This window comes from Impatiens glandulifera, chromosome 1 (genome assembly GCF_907164915.1).
Source record: "Impatiens glandulifera chromosome 1, dImpGla2.1, whole genome shotgun sequence".
Taxonomy (NCBI): Eukaryota; Viridiplantae; Streptophyta; class Magnoliopsida; order Ericales; family Balsaminaceae; genus Impatiens; species Impatiens glandulifera.
In genome coordinates this window covers 408,729-425,492 of record NC_061862.1, presented here as the reverse complement: position 1 = coordinate 425,492, position 16,764 = coordinate 408,729, and the positions used below count along the sequence as shown (strand labels likewise).

The window sequence follows — 16,764 nt, the reverse complement described above, 5'->3', positions numbered from 1 at the left end:
GATGCAGTGTTAACTTCAGATAGAGATGAAAGGTAAGTTATCATTGTTGCACTATTTTCATTTACTGTGTCCCCTGTTCATTGTGGATCTATTGCAGCGTTAACTGTCTCCTCTTGTTTAATCTTCATTGAATCAGTTCTTTATTTTATGGTATATGATTAACTGTCAATATATCTATATCATTTTATGAAGCAGAGGTATTAGGAAATGATTAACTCTTTGTTTATGAAGTAGAGGTATATGATTAAATCTTTGAAATTTAGGTGAGTGGTATTAGAAAATGGAGAAGATAATAGAGTTGTGATTAAAGCAACTGTTATGAAATAAGACAGGAAGAAAGACAGTTGATAAATATTAAGCTTAAATTGTTAATATTGTGTTGTCTTGTGTGTTAGACTATGTTGTCCTGTGTGTTAGACTATGTTGTCCTGTGTGTTAAACTATGTTGTCATGTGTTTTTAGTTATGTTGTCATGTGTTTTTAGTTATGTTGTCATGTGTTTTTAGGCTATTGAAAATGACCTGGCAAGACGCAGGGAACTATAAGGATTGTGGAGTATTCTGTATGCTGCACATGGAGACATACAAGGGAGATCCTAAGTGGACTTGTGGCATAACCCGAGCAAATGCGAGCAAGAATATTCATTGTCTACGAATCCAATGCCTATCGAGGATTCTACAATCCGATTCTAACATTTATCGGATGAACTTAAAATACAAGACCAGAAAGTTGTACAAACCAAATTATCCGAAACAGTAATGTAATGGTTTTATGTTAGTATAATTAAAATATTTACTTTTTGAATAGTATTGTTAGTTGATCACCATCTTTCTCTTCAATCCAAAACTATTATTATATTATCTAAGAATGGTTAATTCAATTCAATGTAATGGTTTGTATTTATAATTGAATAGTATTGTTAGCTGATCTCTTAAGAATGGGTTGTCAAAGTTGATGATCCTAGTTGTTGTCGTTATTGTGCTCTTGAGCCAGACACGGACAGAGGCAGCAAGAGTCCTACCGGAGTTCAGTTTTATTATTATTATGATTAAAAGTAGTAGTTAAATGATGAATGAATACATACATGATGATTTTAGACATATTTTGCAGTATATCATTTCATTTCAAAATAAGAAACATTTCATTTCAAAGTAGCAGTATATGTTGTAGAAATATAACATTTATGTACTCAGGACAACATAATAATAAACACAGGACAACATAGTATAAGACACAGGACAACACCGTTATGAATATGGGACAACATAACAACATAGTATTGGTTTCTAGAACCGTTATAATTTTTTACACTAACGCTATTTCTAGAACCTGGTTTCTTCTTTTCTTTCTAAATGTAAAATAATGATTTATTAAATTTCATTCATAAAATAATGAATATAACATTTCTGTAATCGTTTATTTTTCAATTAAATCGAAGTTAAAAAACAATTAAAACGAGAAATATATTATCCAAAACAAAGTTATCATTGGGAAACATATTATTAAGCATAGTTATCTTCTGATGTTGTCCCCACATGAATTATCTTTGGGAAACATATAATCAGATACATGATGTAATTGACCCGACAACAATGAAGTAAATGATAGTTGAGTCGAGACTGGATGGGCGGTGAAGTGTTGATTTCATTCCTCTTGCGTTGATATTAGAGAAGGATTACTTGTTGCGGTAGTATCCTAAAACAAAATAACAAACGAAGTATTAAAACATAGTGTAAAAAATATGACAAGATAATGTAATACATAGGACAAGATAGTGTAATACATAGGATAACATAGTGTAATACATGGGACAACATGATGTAATACACGGGACAACATGGTATTGGACATAGGACGAAATAATTGTTGACACTAACCTTATTTCTAGGGCTACATAAGACAAAAAAGAGAAATCAGCACAAAGAATACATGACAACACATGAACAACATATTACAGTAATACATGACAACATATTTAATAAAATGCAGGAAAACATATTGGATAAAACGCATTAAAACGAAAAAAAATATAGTTTAAAACACAGAACAACATATTACAATAACACAAATGACATCAGAATATTAACATTTAGAGCAACTTCAATATTTACACGGGACAACATAGTTTAAGACACGGGACATCATAGTTTAAGACACGAGACAACATAGAAAAAAACAGAGGACAACACAAGCCAACAAAAATATTAACAGTTTTATACAGGTTCTGGAAAATAACAAAAATATTAACAATTTTATACAGGTTCTAGCTACATATTGGTTCCTACACATAACAATCACATAACGACAGAAAAACGTGAATCCAAGAAACAAACAGAAGAACAATAAAACAAAGAAAAAAGTAAGCTATGATGGCAGAGAAGATATACCATTAGAAGAAGAAGCTAATCGGACAGTCGGACAGTGACGAAGACGAATCTAAACAAAACGCAAGGAGAAGACGACGAGGATGAAGGCGAAACTAAAGAACGGAAGGACGACGAGGATGAAGACGCAAGAACAGTAAGAAGTTAAACGACGAGGATGAAGACGAATCTAAAGAATGTAAGGAGAAGAAGTTAGACGGCGCGGATGAAGACGAATCTAAAGAATGGAAGGAGAAGAAGCTAGACGGCGCGGATGAAGACGAATCTAAAGAATGGAAGGAGAAGATGATAAACAGCGTGCCGAGGGTGAAGAAAATGGAAGAAGAAGAATAAGGAGGGTTTTGTTTGATTAGCGGGAAATGATATGAGAGTTTGCTAAAGAGGAGATGTAATTTTTTTCTCTTTCCTCCGTGGCATGCCAGGTGGCTTCGCTCCCCATTTCGTTCCCTATATCATTTCCCATGTACAAAATACTCTACTATATTTTATTTACTAATATTTTTATTCTAATAAACAATCATTATCTTACAAACTTGTATTCCTTTCTTTTCATGTTTTTATTTTATCATTCATTTTATTTTATTTTATTTTATATTGTAAATCTAAAATACATTTATTTTATAATTGACAATTATATACAATTTATTCTTAATTATATTTTCTTACATAATTTTTAAAATTATCTATGTCCTATAAAATAATAAAAGAGTTTCATTAACCCCGAACACTTTTAATAATGTGCATCCATGCTAACTTTGTGCCACACTTGCAAATCTGTATGGATTTTTATTTTCTTTTACGAAATATTATATGAACAACCTCTTAAAAAATTCACATGGAACAAAGAAGCGAATGCAACAAATCAGAAGCCATATTTCTGTCTGGCAGAGGCGGATAAAAACAAGACCATAGATATTTACAGCTACTGTTCTCTCTAAGTAACCACATAAATACAGAATCGTGCCATCTTCATACCTGTTATCAATTTTGTTAGCTGGTCAGCTTCTTTTGAAATAAAGGATGAATCTAGTTGGTGAGCAGAAGACAATATGGTAATGATCTCAGGAGTTGGGAGAGTGTTTGATACTACTTTTAACATATATCATGAGTTAGTCAAACCTTGCAGCAAGGTGAGCTATTTCTTGGTTTAGATCAATTGAAGAAATACGATGATTCTAGAACTTCTCTGAGATCAAAGTCTCCTCGTTCAGGCAAGGGAGGAAAACATAATGTGGGGAAGGACTTCTCAAAGCTCTCCAACAACTGTTGATGATCACAAACAATAAACTGTTAATCCATCTCAGAATTAACAAAACAAATAGTGAACTAAATATTTGAAAAATTAAAGGTTAGTGAAGATCATATTCAAGAAGAACATGCAACCAATCAAGACAAGCATTTCAAATTCAAAGACAAGTTTACTATTACATTTTCCAATATTGGCTTTTCATATAGCTCCACAAACTTCTCTCGTAGAATCTTGTTCATTTCGTCTACATTGCAAGCATGTGTCCAGTATGAGTCATGAACACCTGCACCATGGAGGAGCATAAGGTAACTGTTTTTTCTTTAAAAAAAAGGGTCAACTTTTTGGGAAAAGAGAAAAGGAACGCGAGGTGAGATCGATTTTTACAAGAAAGGGTGAGAGGGGAGGAAAGAATTCATTAAGGTAACTGATTGTTTGCAACGCATAATATAATACAACTGTTCATGGTCACCCATCAGTCTTGAATGGAAGATCACCCCCTTATCCTATGGTGGGCTATCCAGAAGGAGCGCAACAAAAAGACATTCAAAGGGAAAAAGGGAAGATAAGGGATTCTTTATTCACACCCTCAGTCAAGAAAGGAGGTGCCTGCACAGGATATGACTATTTTGACTTCATAGAAATCTAACACATTTTCCCTTGTTTTTTGTCCTTTATTTTGTACAAAAATGACCGCACCTCACGTTCATAACTCTCTTTAAAGTCCTCTAATACAAGTTTGTAGAATTATTCTGGAAGAAAAAATAATTCCAAGAATGGAATGTTGAGAAAGTCAGCAGCAAATCAAGCAATCAGATTAATTGATTTGTAAATCAATCAATTAGACTAATTGATTTTCTTGATTTGCTAATTGGCCGTTGATTATCAATTTCATGATTTTACTATCTAATTTTTTCCTTTTCTGCAAATGTAATCTTACTATTTAAGCACTAGACAGTCTTATGTAAGAACAACAACCAATAAACAAATCAATAAAATTTCTCTCTTCTTTATTTTTCTACACTACAAGTTGACCCTTTCTTCAACACACACAAAAAATGTAATAAAAATGAAGCGTCTAAAAATACCTGCAAAACTCAAGCCTGCATTTTTGCAAGCAACTGCAGTCATCATCATGTGTGAACCATCAAGAGAATGTACAAAATTAGGTGCAAATGCTGTTCTCTGCCGCTTGACCATGATCTATCAGATTTCAAAATGGACAAATCTCAGATTTGAGTTCACAGTTGACAGCTAGTGCAAAGGAATTTACAGAGAGATGGCATGGAAACGGAAATGGAGATCCTTAAAGCTAATCTATATCTCAAGGATAAAGGTTCAAATCTATCATCTTAGGGTGGCAAAAAAATGCCTTTTCAGTTTCCTGCTGTAGTGTCAAAACCTGAAGAGATGTTTTCACCTATTACCACAAAAAAGAAAGCAGAGTAAAATTAATTAGAAACTAAACAGCAATAAAAAGGGAAGCCTAGAAAGAACAATACAGGCTAAACAATTGTTCAGATATGCACTCACTAAACGTCTTCCTGTATTGCGGTAAGGCTGCACAACTGGAAGCCCAAGAGGAGTTGTCCACATTACAGGCTCATTTTCAGATGCAATTATCTGGATTAAGCTTGGAATCAGCAAACCGTGTTTTCTTTTAAGAAAGGATTAACTACGGAGATCAAGATGTGAAAAAAGTAAGCATCAATATTTGGTTTCAGTAACGAGTCTCTTAAAAGGAGACAAAGAAAGAAGGGGGAGCCGTGGTTAAAAAGGAATACACAATAATGATGTAAGAGAAACACGGACAGAGTAAATTGGATGAAGCATTGAAGCATAGTTACTTCGTAACTAGATTTTATGAAGAAAGAGTAATTACACATTAATTATATGATATTTAATAGTAAGTGCAATATTATTTATATCTATTGGATATACATTGAAAGAATATCCACATGATTGATGTTCCGCTTTTGACTTAGTTTGCTTCCTTGGGCAACTAGTTTTTTTTATGACCCAGATCTCCACACATTTGTGGATATTCTTCAGTCAGTACTACTACTATTAGGTCGTACCATGGACAACTGGAATAAACTGCTTAAAAAAGGATGATAAAAAAATCTGAAATATGGCACTCATGTGGATAGAACCAGCTAACATTCAAACTTAAGTAGACACAGAGATAAAGCACAAACCTTTGCACAATCACCAAGCCAGCTCATAATACTTCGAGCAGCTTCAAACATCTCTCCTAGAGCTGTTAAAGTGATCTATAACCAAGTGAAAGAAGAAGTGAATGTGAGAAGTAAAAAAAACAAGGACACAGAATTTTCCAAACAAAATCAATAAGGAATTTTTTTTAGTGCCATGTATTCATTGAATTGATCCACCCATGTGCTCATTGTTACATGCCTAACCAAATTGGATATCAGCTCATGTACTCTTATTGGATGTGCCATATTTCCAGTTTACAGAAAAAATATCTGTTCCTTGGAATTAGTTATAGAGCAACAAAGTGTTGGGTTTTACTGAAACGCCTTTGATTGTTTTAACCACTTTTTGTTGCAAAAAACTTGGATCTATGAAACAGTTTTGTCCTTTCCAAAAAGAAATGTGTTCAGTAAAAAGCCAGTTACGGTAAAGATATGCTCCTGCACACTGGACATGGTCTCATGGATGTTAACGTTAGATGCCTTGATACAAAAGGAAGACGCTATACATGTAAAAACACAAGTACATTATGAAGAATGTGCAAAACCTTTGCCGCATAACAGGAAGCAATGAAGAGTTCGGTTTCATCTTGAATAGCATTACGTTCCTTCAACCTTTTCTTAATCTGTTCCCGAGCGCCAATATAAGTAACACCATAGACTGATGTCATCACTGTCTGTTTCACTAGTTTCCTATCCACCTATATGTTTGCAATTGATCAGTACCAAGAAACCCCTATACTATTTGGATAACAAACACTAAACGAGCATACCATCATCAAAAGAAATAGATTTATGATTCCCCTTGTTTTATTGGCAACAGTAAATAAATGGTTCTTTTCGGTAAATGAGTACAGAAAAAATATGGTTTCTAATAGCATACTTTGGTTTTCCAGAATTTGATGTAAATCATGTAATGAATGCAGTAGTAGATTGGACCAACCTGACTGACCAACAACCTTGCCCTCAATGCATCCCGAAATATTGCAGGATCTTTTTCAGCATCTCTTCTCATAATATCAAGTACTCTGTTTGGGAAATCAAGCAATTTTAGTTTTTTTTTTTTTAAATGTAAACTTTTATTAAAAATAGCGCAATATGCATTCACACGTTACAAATGGGAAGGAAAAAAAAAAAGAAAATAACGTAAGAATTTTAAATGTCAACAAGATCGAAAAATTCTCATCCCGTTCAAGCCCCCATTTTTTGGATTGAAGCGAACGACTGTAACATAAATCCCGTTCAAGCCCCCATTTTTTGGATTGAAGCGAACGAGTGTAACATAAATCCTTTGAGACGCTCGTATCCATGTCTTTTACCTTCAAAAACTCTTCTATTTCTTTCTTTCCAGATCGTCCAAACATTTTTAGTCATACAGAAGGAATGGTATCTTTAAGTCATGAATATGATATTGTGGTGGTCTGGGCTAGAGACTTGGAATTATGCAGCATATATATGGTAGAACATGCTTATGATTAACATGTCATTAACTTCCTTCAGTATAATAGAAATTCAGAGAGCAGCACAAATCCTATTTAGACCAGCATGGGTGCAATATACCGTCAAGTGAGAGACTTTAAGCAAAAAGAAAAAATATGTTTTTTACAGGTCAACTGTTATTTCAAGAAAATGTGTGAACAGGAATTGCATTCACATGGTTAACAAGCAAAAGAAACAAGAGAAAAAGGAAAAGAAGAACAAAAGTGGATAATCAAAAGTTGCATTTGGCGAGCCAAGTGGAAGCTTTATAGAGCCTAATGAGGGTCACTAAACTGTAATCTCTTCTTATCCTTTTTAATGAGCAAAACACGTACTTTTAAGGAAAAAACAAAAATAAATCCTAATGGAAAGTAGAAAGCAGTGGCCATAAGTAGGTTAGAGAAGAGAATAACTGGCTTCAAAATAGCCAGCACTGATACAAAATTCCCCAGAAAGTAGAATACCTAGCAGCTATTCCTGAGTACACATCAGCAGGCTTGTCGCCAGCAACCAAATTGACAGCAGTCGCTCCCAACTGGAACAAAAGTCTTTATCAGGATAACAGAAAAAAGTCAAATGAGATACAGGTATCTATTTATCGTGTGAAGAGGGAAATAGAAACACATTTATCAAATTGTCAGAAATAGAAACACATATCAAATTGTCAGAAGTAGAAACACATATATATTAAATTTTCAAAAATAGAACATTCGGCGCTTTGCTCGAATAAAGTTAATAGCCGAGTAATTAGTCTCTAAGATATACTAACTAATTTATCCATTCTACTAGTTTCTCAGAACCATTCCGGAACTAAATTGCCAAATCTACTTCTAAAGTGTACACTGGAGAATAGTTTGGGCTTTTATTTCTCTGCATGGCCTTATAAGACAAGACAACAAATTGAGCTTAACTTTGTTTGTGGATTTTAAACTTTGATCGGATAAAATTATTGCTTAGCAGAATTGGCAGGTTTAGTTCCAAAATAACATTTCTCACGCGCAAAGTCTTTCATTTAAGCGTCTTAAGAACCTTTTACAACCACCATAAATGTTTAATACAATAGTTCTGTTTGTTACATAAACTAAAAGACCTGTCAACAATAAACATAGGTCCCAGTTGTATTGAAAACATATAATCAATAAATACTAATGTCATGGATTTTAAAATTGTGACGAAGTAATTCTGTAGACTAATTGAATTTCCAGACAAATATAAGAAACTACAAATACACCTTCTGTTGTAGAAGTAACTTTACCTTATCTCTTCCAAGGGCAGCATAGTGCTGTAAACCATTGCATGAACCGTCCTATAAGGAACATGTACAATACAGGGAAACAGAGTTTAGGCAAATAATTATAAAAATTATTGCAGTCAAAAACATGGAAAAAGAAATAGGATATGGATCTAGTTTAACTACAGGCTCTGAGCCATTATGGATAAAACACATCTACAAATAATGGTTGTCCATAAAAAGCAACAATTGGCACTTAAAGCAGAAATGGTTCCTTAATATATATATATATATATATGCACTTGTTCTAAGAAACATGTTCCTAGTGTCAAAAATACATTACTCAAATCTCCTTAATCTGGAATCTCCTACTAGGAATGACCAGGAACTAACAGAAGTAAGGTCCTTCCTAGATATAAATGAAAATAATTACCCAAGTTAAACCATCATATAGCACCTGGTGGACAGGAAGATGAGAACTTGTTGTCTCAGGAGAAGAGCTTCTTAGAGCTTCAGTGAGATTAATGCAGACAGCCAGGCACTGAAAAGGATCTTCCGCATTTAGCCACCACCGTCTGCCTTCAAGAGGCCTGTCTGCAGAGTCAAATATGTCCTCAAAGTGATTTTCGGTAAATGCTACTCTCCCCTCATGAGATAATTTGTCCACACCGCCTGCATAAAGATTAGCCAAGTGTATCTTCAACCAGCGCAAACCAGACTTCCCAAGAAGGTATCCCTCTGCAAATTCCAGAACACCACGGCAAACATCTGAACCAAGATGGTTCAAGTATGGATGCATTGGGTATGCTCGACCTCGAAAGTCAAGATTGTGAGGGTAGAAGAACCCTTCTTCGTCTCTCATTCTACGTGCTACCTGCTTGGCAACAAAGGTCTTGTTAAGAGCCAAACTAAATTTTATAGACAGTTTTGAACATATTGGAATGGAACCTACTGCAAGTTTAAGCTCCAAATCACAGCGTTGACCATGTCTCTCCCTGTTTTCTTTTTCAACAGATCTAACTTTCCACTTCCACTTCTTAAGAAGCGCTTCATCTTCCGTATCTGGTTTGTCTGGTATAGGAATCTGCATTGCCAACAGGATGTTAATAATATTTCTCACCAAAATAGAGCTGAATTAACCAGAATATCACAGAACATTAGGGAAAGATAAAGAAACTAACATCATTACGGTCAACCACATCTGCAAGACAACCTCCAATAGACCATATTCTATCGACAATGCTGAGAACCCTTTTGTTTACCCTCCATCTGGTACTTCCAAGAGTGTCAAGGGCCTGGCACGTCACAAGTGATTGAACAAACAAATAGTAATTTCCAGCAATTAATATTTGGAATTTCATTGATAGTTAAGAATGTCACGACACTAAAAGCAGTTTCCACTTATCACAAAAACAAAAGAATATTTCAGAAAAGACTAACACTATGTTGGGTAGAAAATCACTGAAGAAGGAGATCTCTAACCTCGAAAACAGGCTCTAGTTGCTCTCTATGGGCCCGTTTTACCTCTTCACGTTGCTGTTTTGCTCCATGTGTGCGCATAACATAAGAGGGTAAGAACAAGTATGCTCCTTTGTCATAACTACACAGGAACAGTAAAAGATACAAGGCAAAGTTGGAGGTTATTATGTAGATTCCACTTTTAGATAAATAAATAAAAATATAACTTCAAGTACCCCGTCCACTTCACTGGAGGAATCAACATTGGCATATAAGGGATGACCACGTGCCTAGCCTGTCCATGAGGAAGACAACCAACTCACATTATCCAGTTTCCAAGGGCAACTTATATGTCTTTTTAATTAATTAGAAAGTTGGTGGAAAAGTAAGATTATGACAATCCATTCATGCAATCAAAAAGTTTAACATGCCATAAGACAACTAAGACCAATATCAGATTAGCTCAGGTTAAAGGTTGATGAAGCTAATCGTTTTGTGAACTCTTCACTTGCATGAATATAACTATAACAGCATGACATGTTGCAAATACATATTCACATATCTGAAGTAGAAGAATATCAATATAGTTACTCACTGATCTCTCCAAACCCTTAAGCACAAGTGCGTCGCACTGAATAGCACCATACCTTCTACCAACCTTCCTGTCATTGCTAAACAAAGCCAAAGTTATTATGATATGAAGAGAGATATTAAGACTGAAGCAATTATGATTAGTACTTTGTTTCTTTCACAACTGTTATGAATGTGTGGATGAATGCAGGCCGGATCTCAGGTGGATAGTCTGCAGACTGATCAATTGGTGATTGTATGTAGGCAGTTTGCAAAAGCAATTCAATTAGACGACTCCCTACCTGGAATCAGAGCAGGAATTTGAATCCCACAAAGCCTAATATAGAACTGAACTGAAAACCATGAAATGGAAAAAAAAAAAAGATAATGGAACCTTTGCTTTGACAACTTGACCCCAGGGTCTGGATTCATCCTTTTTGTTCACTATCTGCCGGACTGTATGCAGCTTTTGTTGTTTGATCAAGTTAGTAACCTTTTTCCGCAGTCTTCTAACATCTTGATCCATTATATCAGATCCAACTTCTTCTATTTGAGTATCTTTGTTTTTGCTTACTCCTTTCTTCTTTGTTTTTTTCCAGAAATTTCTGTATTTTAGCCTTCACATAAGAAAACAAATTGAAATGTGAGACATGTATGAAGAGAGAAGTCATCTTTGTTCATCATCTCTGAGATTTTACTCTTTTCTCTTGTTGCTTTAGTCCACACAGTAATGTACCAGGAGACAATCAAACAAAGTCATCAATAATTGGAAAATAACAAAATCCTAAAGTTCTAGAACAAACATATCTATCTTCCTACCAAAGATGAAAATCATCACAAAGATTCATCATTGCAACCAATATCTTATGTACCCAGTACCTTCCATATATATCTGCTAACATCTGCATGACACACTAATGATGCTTTATCATTTATTCGTCCTACATCTTATTCAACCTCTTTATCTATAGAGGTTCCTTTCATGTTATTTCTCAATCAAAGGTATTTATCTTTTTAACATTTTTTATTTGTTTTGAAAATGGTCGTGAAAATTGGATCCCACTAAGTTGTGGCCATTAGCCTTGCGCTCTACCACCTAGCTAAACCAGCCTTCTATTTCCCTTTTAACAATTATCATCTAGCTAATGAGCATCGAAGCATGATGAAATAGACCTACTGAATCTACAAATATGTATATATATATATATATATATATAACAATCTGTGAAACAAGAGTCTCATATCATATCCACCTCTTGTTCAATGGCATCTCCAATGTTGCAAGCGGCGTGCACCACCTTGGTGTGCCCATGCTCCCCTGTCATCAATAAGGCCATCAGCTTATGCATTGTGATAACAGCGAGCATATCAGTAGGTAACTGATCGAAATAGGGGCCATATGCTGCCCTGCTCTTCCCTTGACGGTATAATTCCTGATCCTCTAGGATTTTATCTCGCAGAGGCTCGAACCAGCCAAGAAACAGTGATTTCATGTATGGAAGATTCGGTGCCAACTTTTGCTTGCACATGTCCATGAGAAGTTCTCTGTACTCGTTCACTGCAAGTTCCCAAGCTTCTGTCTCTATCTTCACCTGTCGTCTCCTGAGCCTGAGATATTTTCCGGGACTGATCCCGTTTTCCATAATGTTTTTGTTTTTCATCATCCCAAGGGAAGCCTTCCGTTTCTCTTTCTCCTCTCTAGTCATCTCTTCCAGCAACTCTTGAACCTCAACTTCGAGCAGTGGAACGTCTGATACGTCTTCCTCTGCATCCGCAATGCTAGAATGGCGTTTTGGATTACAATAAACGCTAGCATGTGCTCTCAGGCAAGCCAGGGTGGGTTTTAGCATGATACGATTACGACCACCACCGGGATGAGAATGAGACCGTTGAACGAAGCCGCGAGAGGCTGGTTCGGAAGGAGTAAAAAATGGTTTCCCGGGACTGAAGGAAGTTTGCTTTGGGGAAGATGCTAGTTTGGCGAAGTTTCTCCACATGATGACTGGACTGACTGCATATATATGATATAAGAGTTTGGGTGGTGGAATGAAATGTGGAATGGTTAACGAGGTGCTTGCTGGGACTCCACCTCTGAGTTCAGGGACATCAACCAACCCATCAGATGAATTCAGGCCAAATTGGCAGGCAGAGCTGTAAATGAAATGGAACCCCCCATGGAGGGAAAAGTGTAATAGGTAGTAGAGCTACGGGAAAAGGGACTCCATCCCATTTTAAAACCCTCCCTTTCTTTCTTCTTTCTTCTTTCTTCTTTCTTCTTTCTTCTTCAGTAAAAGACAAGACTTGAGAGTTGAAGAATCGCACCTACCGACCGACCGACCTAGTTAGTGCCAAAGGCAGTTCTTTTTACAGTATTGACCAGTACCCCTAGTCCAAGCAGGCGAATGAAATGCAATACGTGCCAAAAATTCATGAATTCAATCTAAGATTTTTTAAATGCTTAATAAAGTTTTTTTTTATTCAAGTTTTTCAAATAACCCAACAAAATCAATTATCACGTCATTCCCTCTCTCATACGTCAAATCAATCAATTCATTAACCAAAATACTAAATACTCTCTATTTAAATTATTATTATTTATTTTATTTATATATATAAATACTTTTTAGGTCTTTTTACCAAAAAAAAACATTATCATTTTCTCAAAATTATCATCCATAATCATTATTTTCTCTCTTTAGATTATTTAAATAACCTGAAAAGAACAAACCCAAAAAAAAAGAAAAAAAAAAGTCAAATACTACAAATTTTATAAATAAAAAAAAAGTCATATACTTTAATTGCATAAATTACAAAAATAAATAAAATAAAGAGATTAAAATCTGATATCGATATTAACATGTGTTTCTTTGGGATTTCCTTAAATTAATATCAAATATGAATACATGATGAATATACAGTCGTAGTAGCTTATAACATTAATGAAAACACTTATCAATTTTATTTATTTATTTATTTATTTATTTATTTTAATCTGCAGGGTGTGTGAGCCATTTTTTCAAGCATATTCCTGAATCCCTTAAAAGACTAGCTAAGCCAAAAAAACCATTTACTTTGATCTAGGTGAAATGATAAACAAAAACTGAAGGAGGAGGAGGAGGAATATGAATAAAAGAAGTAGGTATACAAAAATATATATATATATATATTAAAAAGAGCAAGAAGAATAATATTATTGAAAAACACAAATGCCATAGTAATTTATTGTTGGTCTCCTCCCTCCCTTGCTTGATAAATGAAATTCTAAGCCTAGATAAAGAAGAATCCTACACATTATTAACTCATTGTTTGTTTGCTTTGCTGATCCAAAGAAAAGAAAAGAAAAGAATTCATTCACAAAATCTATTTCCCACAAATCCAATTAATAAATAAATAATATGGTGATGGTGATAATGAGTACTATATTGTTTGTACCTTTCTTTCTTTCTTGTTCATCCCCAATCTTAATAATATATTTATTTTTTATTTTATTTTATTTAGACAATAGTAGCTCCAGTAGGAGGCTTGAAACAATCAATATTGCAAAATCCTGACGATCTGAACATCTCCCCAAAGCTGCCATAAATAAGCATATAAATCATCCAAATTCAAATTGCATAAAAGAAAAGAAAAGAAAATAAAAAATAATGTCTGACTGACCGATCAATGCTCTTTCTTGGTTTGTCAGGCAGATCAGAGTTGGGGTTGGATTTGTCCTCCTCAACCATCACGGCGGGATTATTATCTAAATTTCTTCTTCTTCCTCCTCCTCCTCCTCCTCCTCCTCCTCTTCTTCTCAAATTCTCATGATCCCTCCCTTCTGTACAGGATCTTGACTTGTCCACCACCACCTGATGATGATGACGACGATGGTGATGATCAACATCAAGGCTTAACCGAGGAGGCTTCTGATCTCTTCTTCTGTCAATTGTACTCACTCGTCTAGACTTGTCTCTTTGGTCTGTAGTAGTACTGCTTCTTCTAATCATTGATGGAATTGGAAGAGCTGTTGCTGCTGCTGCTGCTGCTGCTGTTGATGTTGCTGCTTCTGCTGCTGCTGTTGCTGTTGCTGTTGCTGCTGAATTCTCAACAGTTGAAATGAACTTCTTGAGATGTCTTATGTACTCTGGATACATTTCCAAATCACAATGGTTCCCTCCTCTAATCCATAAAGGTTCATACTTTTCTTTGGAAAGCTCCCAAAGCTTCTTCCCATGGGATACATTTACAACATCATCTTCAGTTCCCTACGTATATACCAATACAAATCAAATCAAATCAAATCAAATCAATCTATATATTGAATCTTATGTATAAAATTACTTACATGAATGACCAAAACAGGACATTTCACCAAGGGTATTTTATCGATATTCTGCACGCACAAACAAAGGCAATTGTTGTCACCATCATATCATATCATGAGCTAGCTAGCTAGCTAGCTAGACAATTATATTATGTAAGAAAGAAGATTTTATTTATTTATTTATTTATTAACCTTGTAAATATCGAACCAATAAGTGCGCTTGACTGGATACATTACTCGGAGACCAGATAAGATGGGGCTGTGAAGAACAACAGCCCTCAAACGTGGCAAGCGACATGCCAAATCTGAAGTAGGTCCACTTCCAACCGACTGCCCATATAGTATCATGTTCTCCTCCTTCACACCGTATGTTTTTTCAAGACATTTGTACGCAGCTTCGATGTCTGCGTACGTGCTATGCTCACTTGGCTAACCAAAACCAACACAATTCATGTCAGGCCCATCCGAACAAACCAAACCAAACCAAACCAAACCAAAGATATAAAAAAAAATCTAAATCTACAATTAAACACTAGGTAGGTAGGTAGGTAGGTACCTTCCCTGTCGATTGACCATACCCTGAATAGTCGTATCTGCATATATACAACAATAATTATTCTTCTTCTCTATAGACTATAGTAATAGTAATAATAATAATGATGATAAATAAAATAATTACCCCATTAAGTTGACTCGAAGATGAAGTCGGAGTTCACTGAATAAGTCATACATCTGACCGAGATCAGCAGCGTTTCCGTGAGAGTAAAGCACGGTGAGAGACGCCTCTGGGTTCCTCATAAACGCGGCCACGATCTGTGTTCCCCTGCTGGTGGGCAGCTTCAGAATTTCCACATTTTCTTTTTCGGTCACGCCGTTGAGCCTCAGCCTCCCTGTAGATGGGTCCGCTTCCACACTGTACGACGGCGGATTCGGAGGAAAAAACGCCAACTTTGCTGCCATTGTAGAAGTCACCGCCCCCATCCCCTCCTCCTCCTCCTCTTAATTTGTCTCAAACTAAATTATTACCCTCTCCTCTCCTATCCTATAATTATTATTATTTTTGTAACGCGCTTACCACCATTAAATTCAATCCTGTAAAGGGAAAAAAGATTTTATTTTCTCCTTTAGATAGATTGATTACATCAAAATATTTTTAAGAGATTTTGTATGATTTTACATTTTTCCTCTCCAACTTTTTCTTTTGCTTTTCATGTTTAGTCTTTTATACTACCCCATTCTCATATCATATATTTTAATTTTATTTCATAAATATAATAAATAATTAAAATTAAATCAAATTTAAATATTCTATATTAAAATTAAATAAATTATATCAACATTTAAATTAAAAATATACTACTTAAATATTAAAAATATATTAAATAAAATACATTATATAAAAATAACAGTTTAAATTTTTATTATTTATAACTTTATAATTTCAATGTATTATATTTAGTTGGAATTACACAACACAAATTTGAATAGGTATGTACAATGTTTAACTCAGATTTTGCAATTGGTAAACTATTATGATCTAGACTCCTATAAGAGATTACACAAATATGATATATAATTATATGATAAAATTAATATATATATATATATATATATATATATATATATATATATATATATATATATATATATATATATAAATGTGATGTTATAACTACTATTATAAATTTTATACCCAAAATTAGGATTGCTGTAAACAATTTAATAAAATATTAAGTTTTTATACAATTATTTTCCATATAATATATATTAAGATAATGCATATTAAGATAATGCAAATTGTCATTTGTGTTTTATTGTATTTATTTTAATTAATATTTATGTAATATATTTTTATTTTAATAGTTTTTAAGTTAATTTAT

General features: G+C 34.4%; 2 protein-coding genes across 2 annotated transcripts; both read right to left on the bottom strand.

Annotated features, from left to right (window-relative positions):
- Positions 1-3,222: 3,222 nt before the first annotated feature.
- LOC124921955 (DNA-directed RNA polymerase 2B, chloroplastic/mitochondrial-like) lies at positions 3,223-12,916 on the bottom strand. The gene is given in 20 exon segments (XM_047462664.1): positions 3,223-3,647; positions 3,813-3,916; positions 4,719-4,833; positions 5,003-5,050; positions 5,164-5,253; positions 5,829-5,903; positions 6,392-6,544; positions 6,787-6,871; positions 7,787-7,857; positions 8,578-8,628; positions 9,011-9,427; positions 9,506-9,637; positions 9,735-9,848; positions 10,036-10,153; positions 10,248-10,306; positions 10,607-10,682; positions 10,750-10,883; positions 10,976-11,177; positions 11,179-11,198; positions 11,835-12,916. Coding segments are annotated over 20 exon segments (2,919 nt in total). The 5' UTR covers positions 12,579-12,916; the 3' UTR covers positions 3,223-3,536.
- A 998-nt stretch (positions 12,917-13,914) lies between these two features.
- Positions 13,915-15,901, bottom strand: LOC124920968 (alpha/beta hydrolase domain-containing protein 17B-like). The gene is made up of 6 exons (XM_047461560.1): positions 15,564-15,901; positions 15,441-15,477; positions 15,077-15,313; positions 14,906-14,953; positions 14,239-14,825; positions 13,915-14,154 (listed from the first exon to the last, which is right to left on the bottom strand). Exons 1-6 carry the CDS (start codon positions 15,863-15,865, stop codon positions 14,076-14,078), a joined length of 1,290 nt encoding a protein of 429 aa, XP_047317516.1. The 5' UTR covers positions 15,866-15,901; the 3' UTR covers positions 13,915-14,075.
- Between the last annotated feature and the right edge of the window lie 863 nt (positions 15,902-16,764).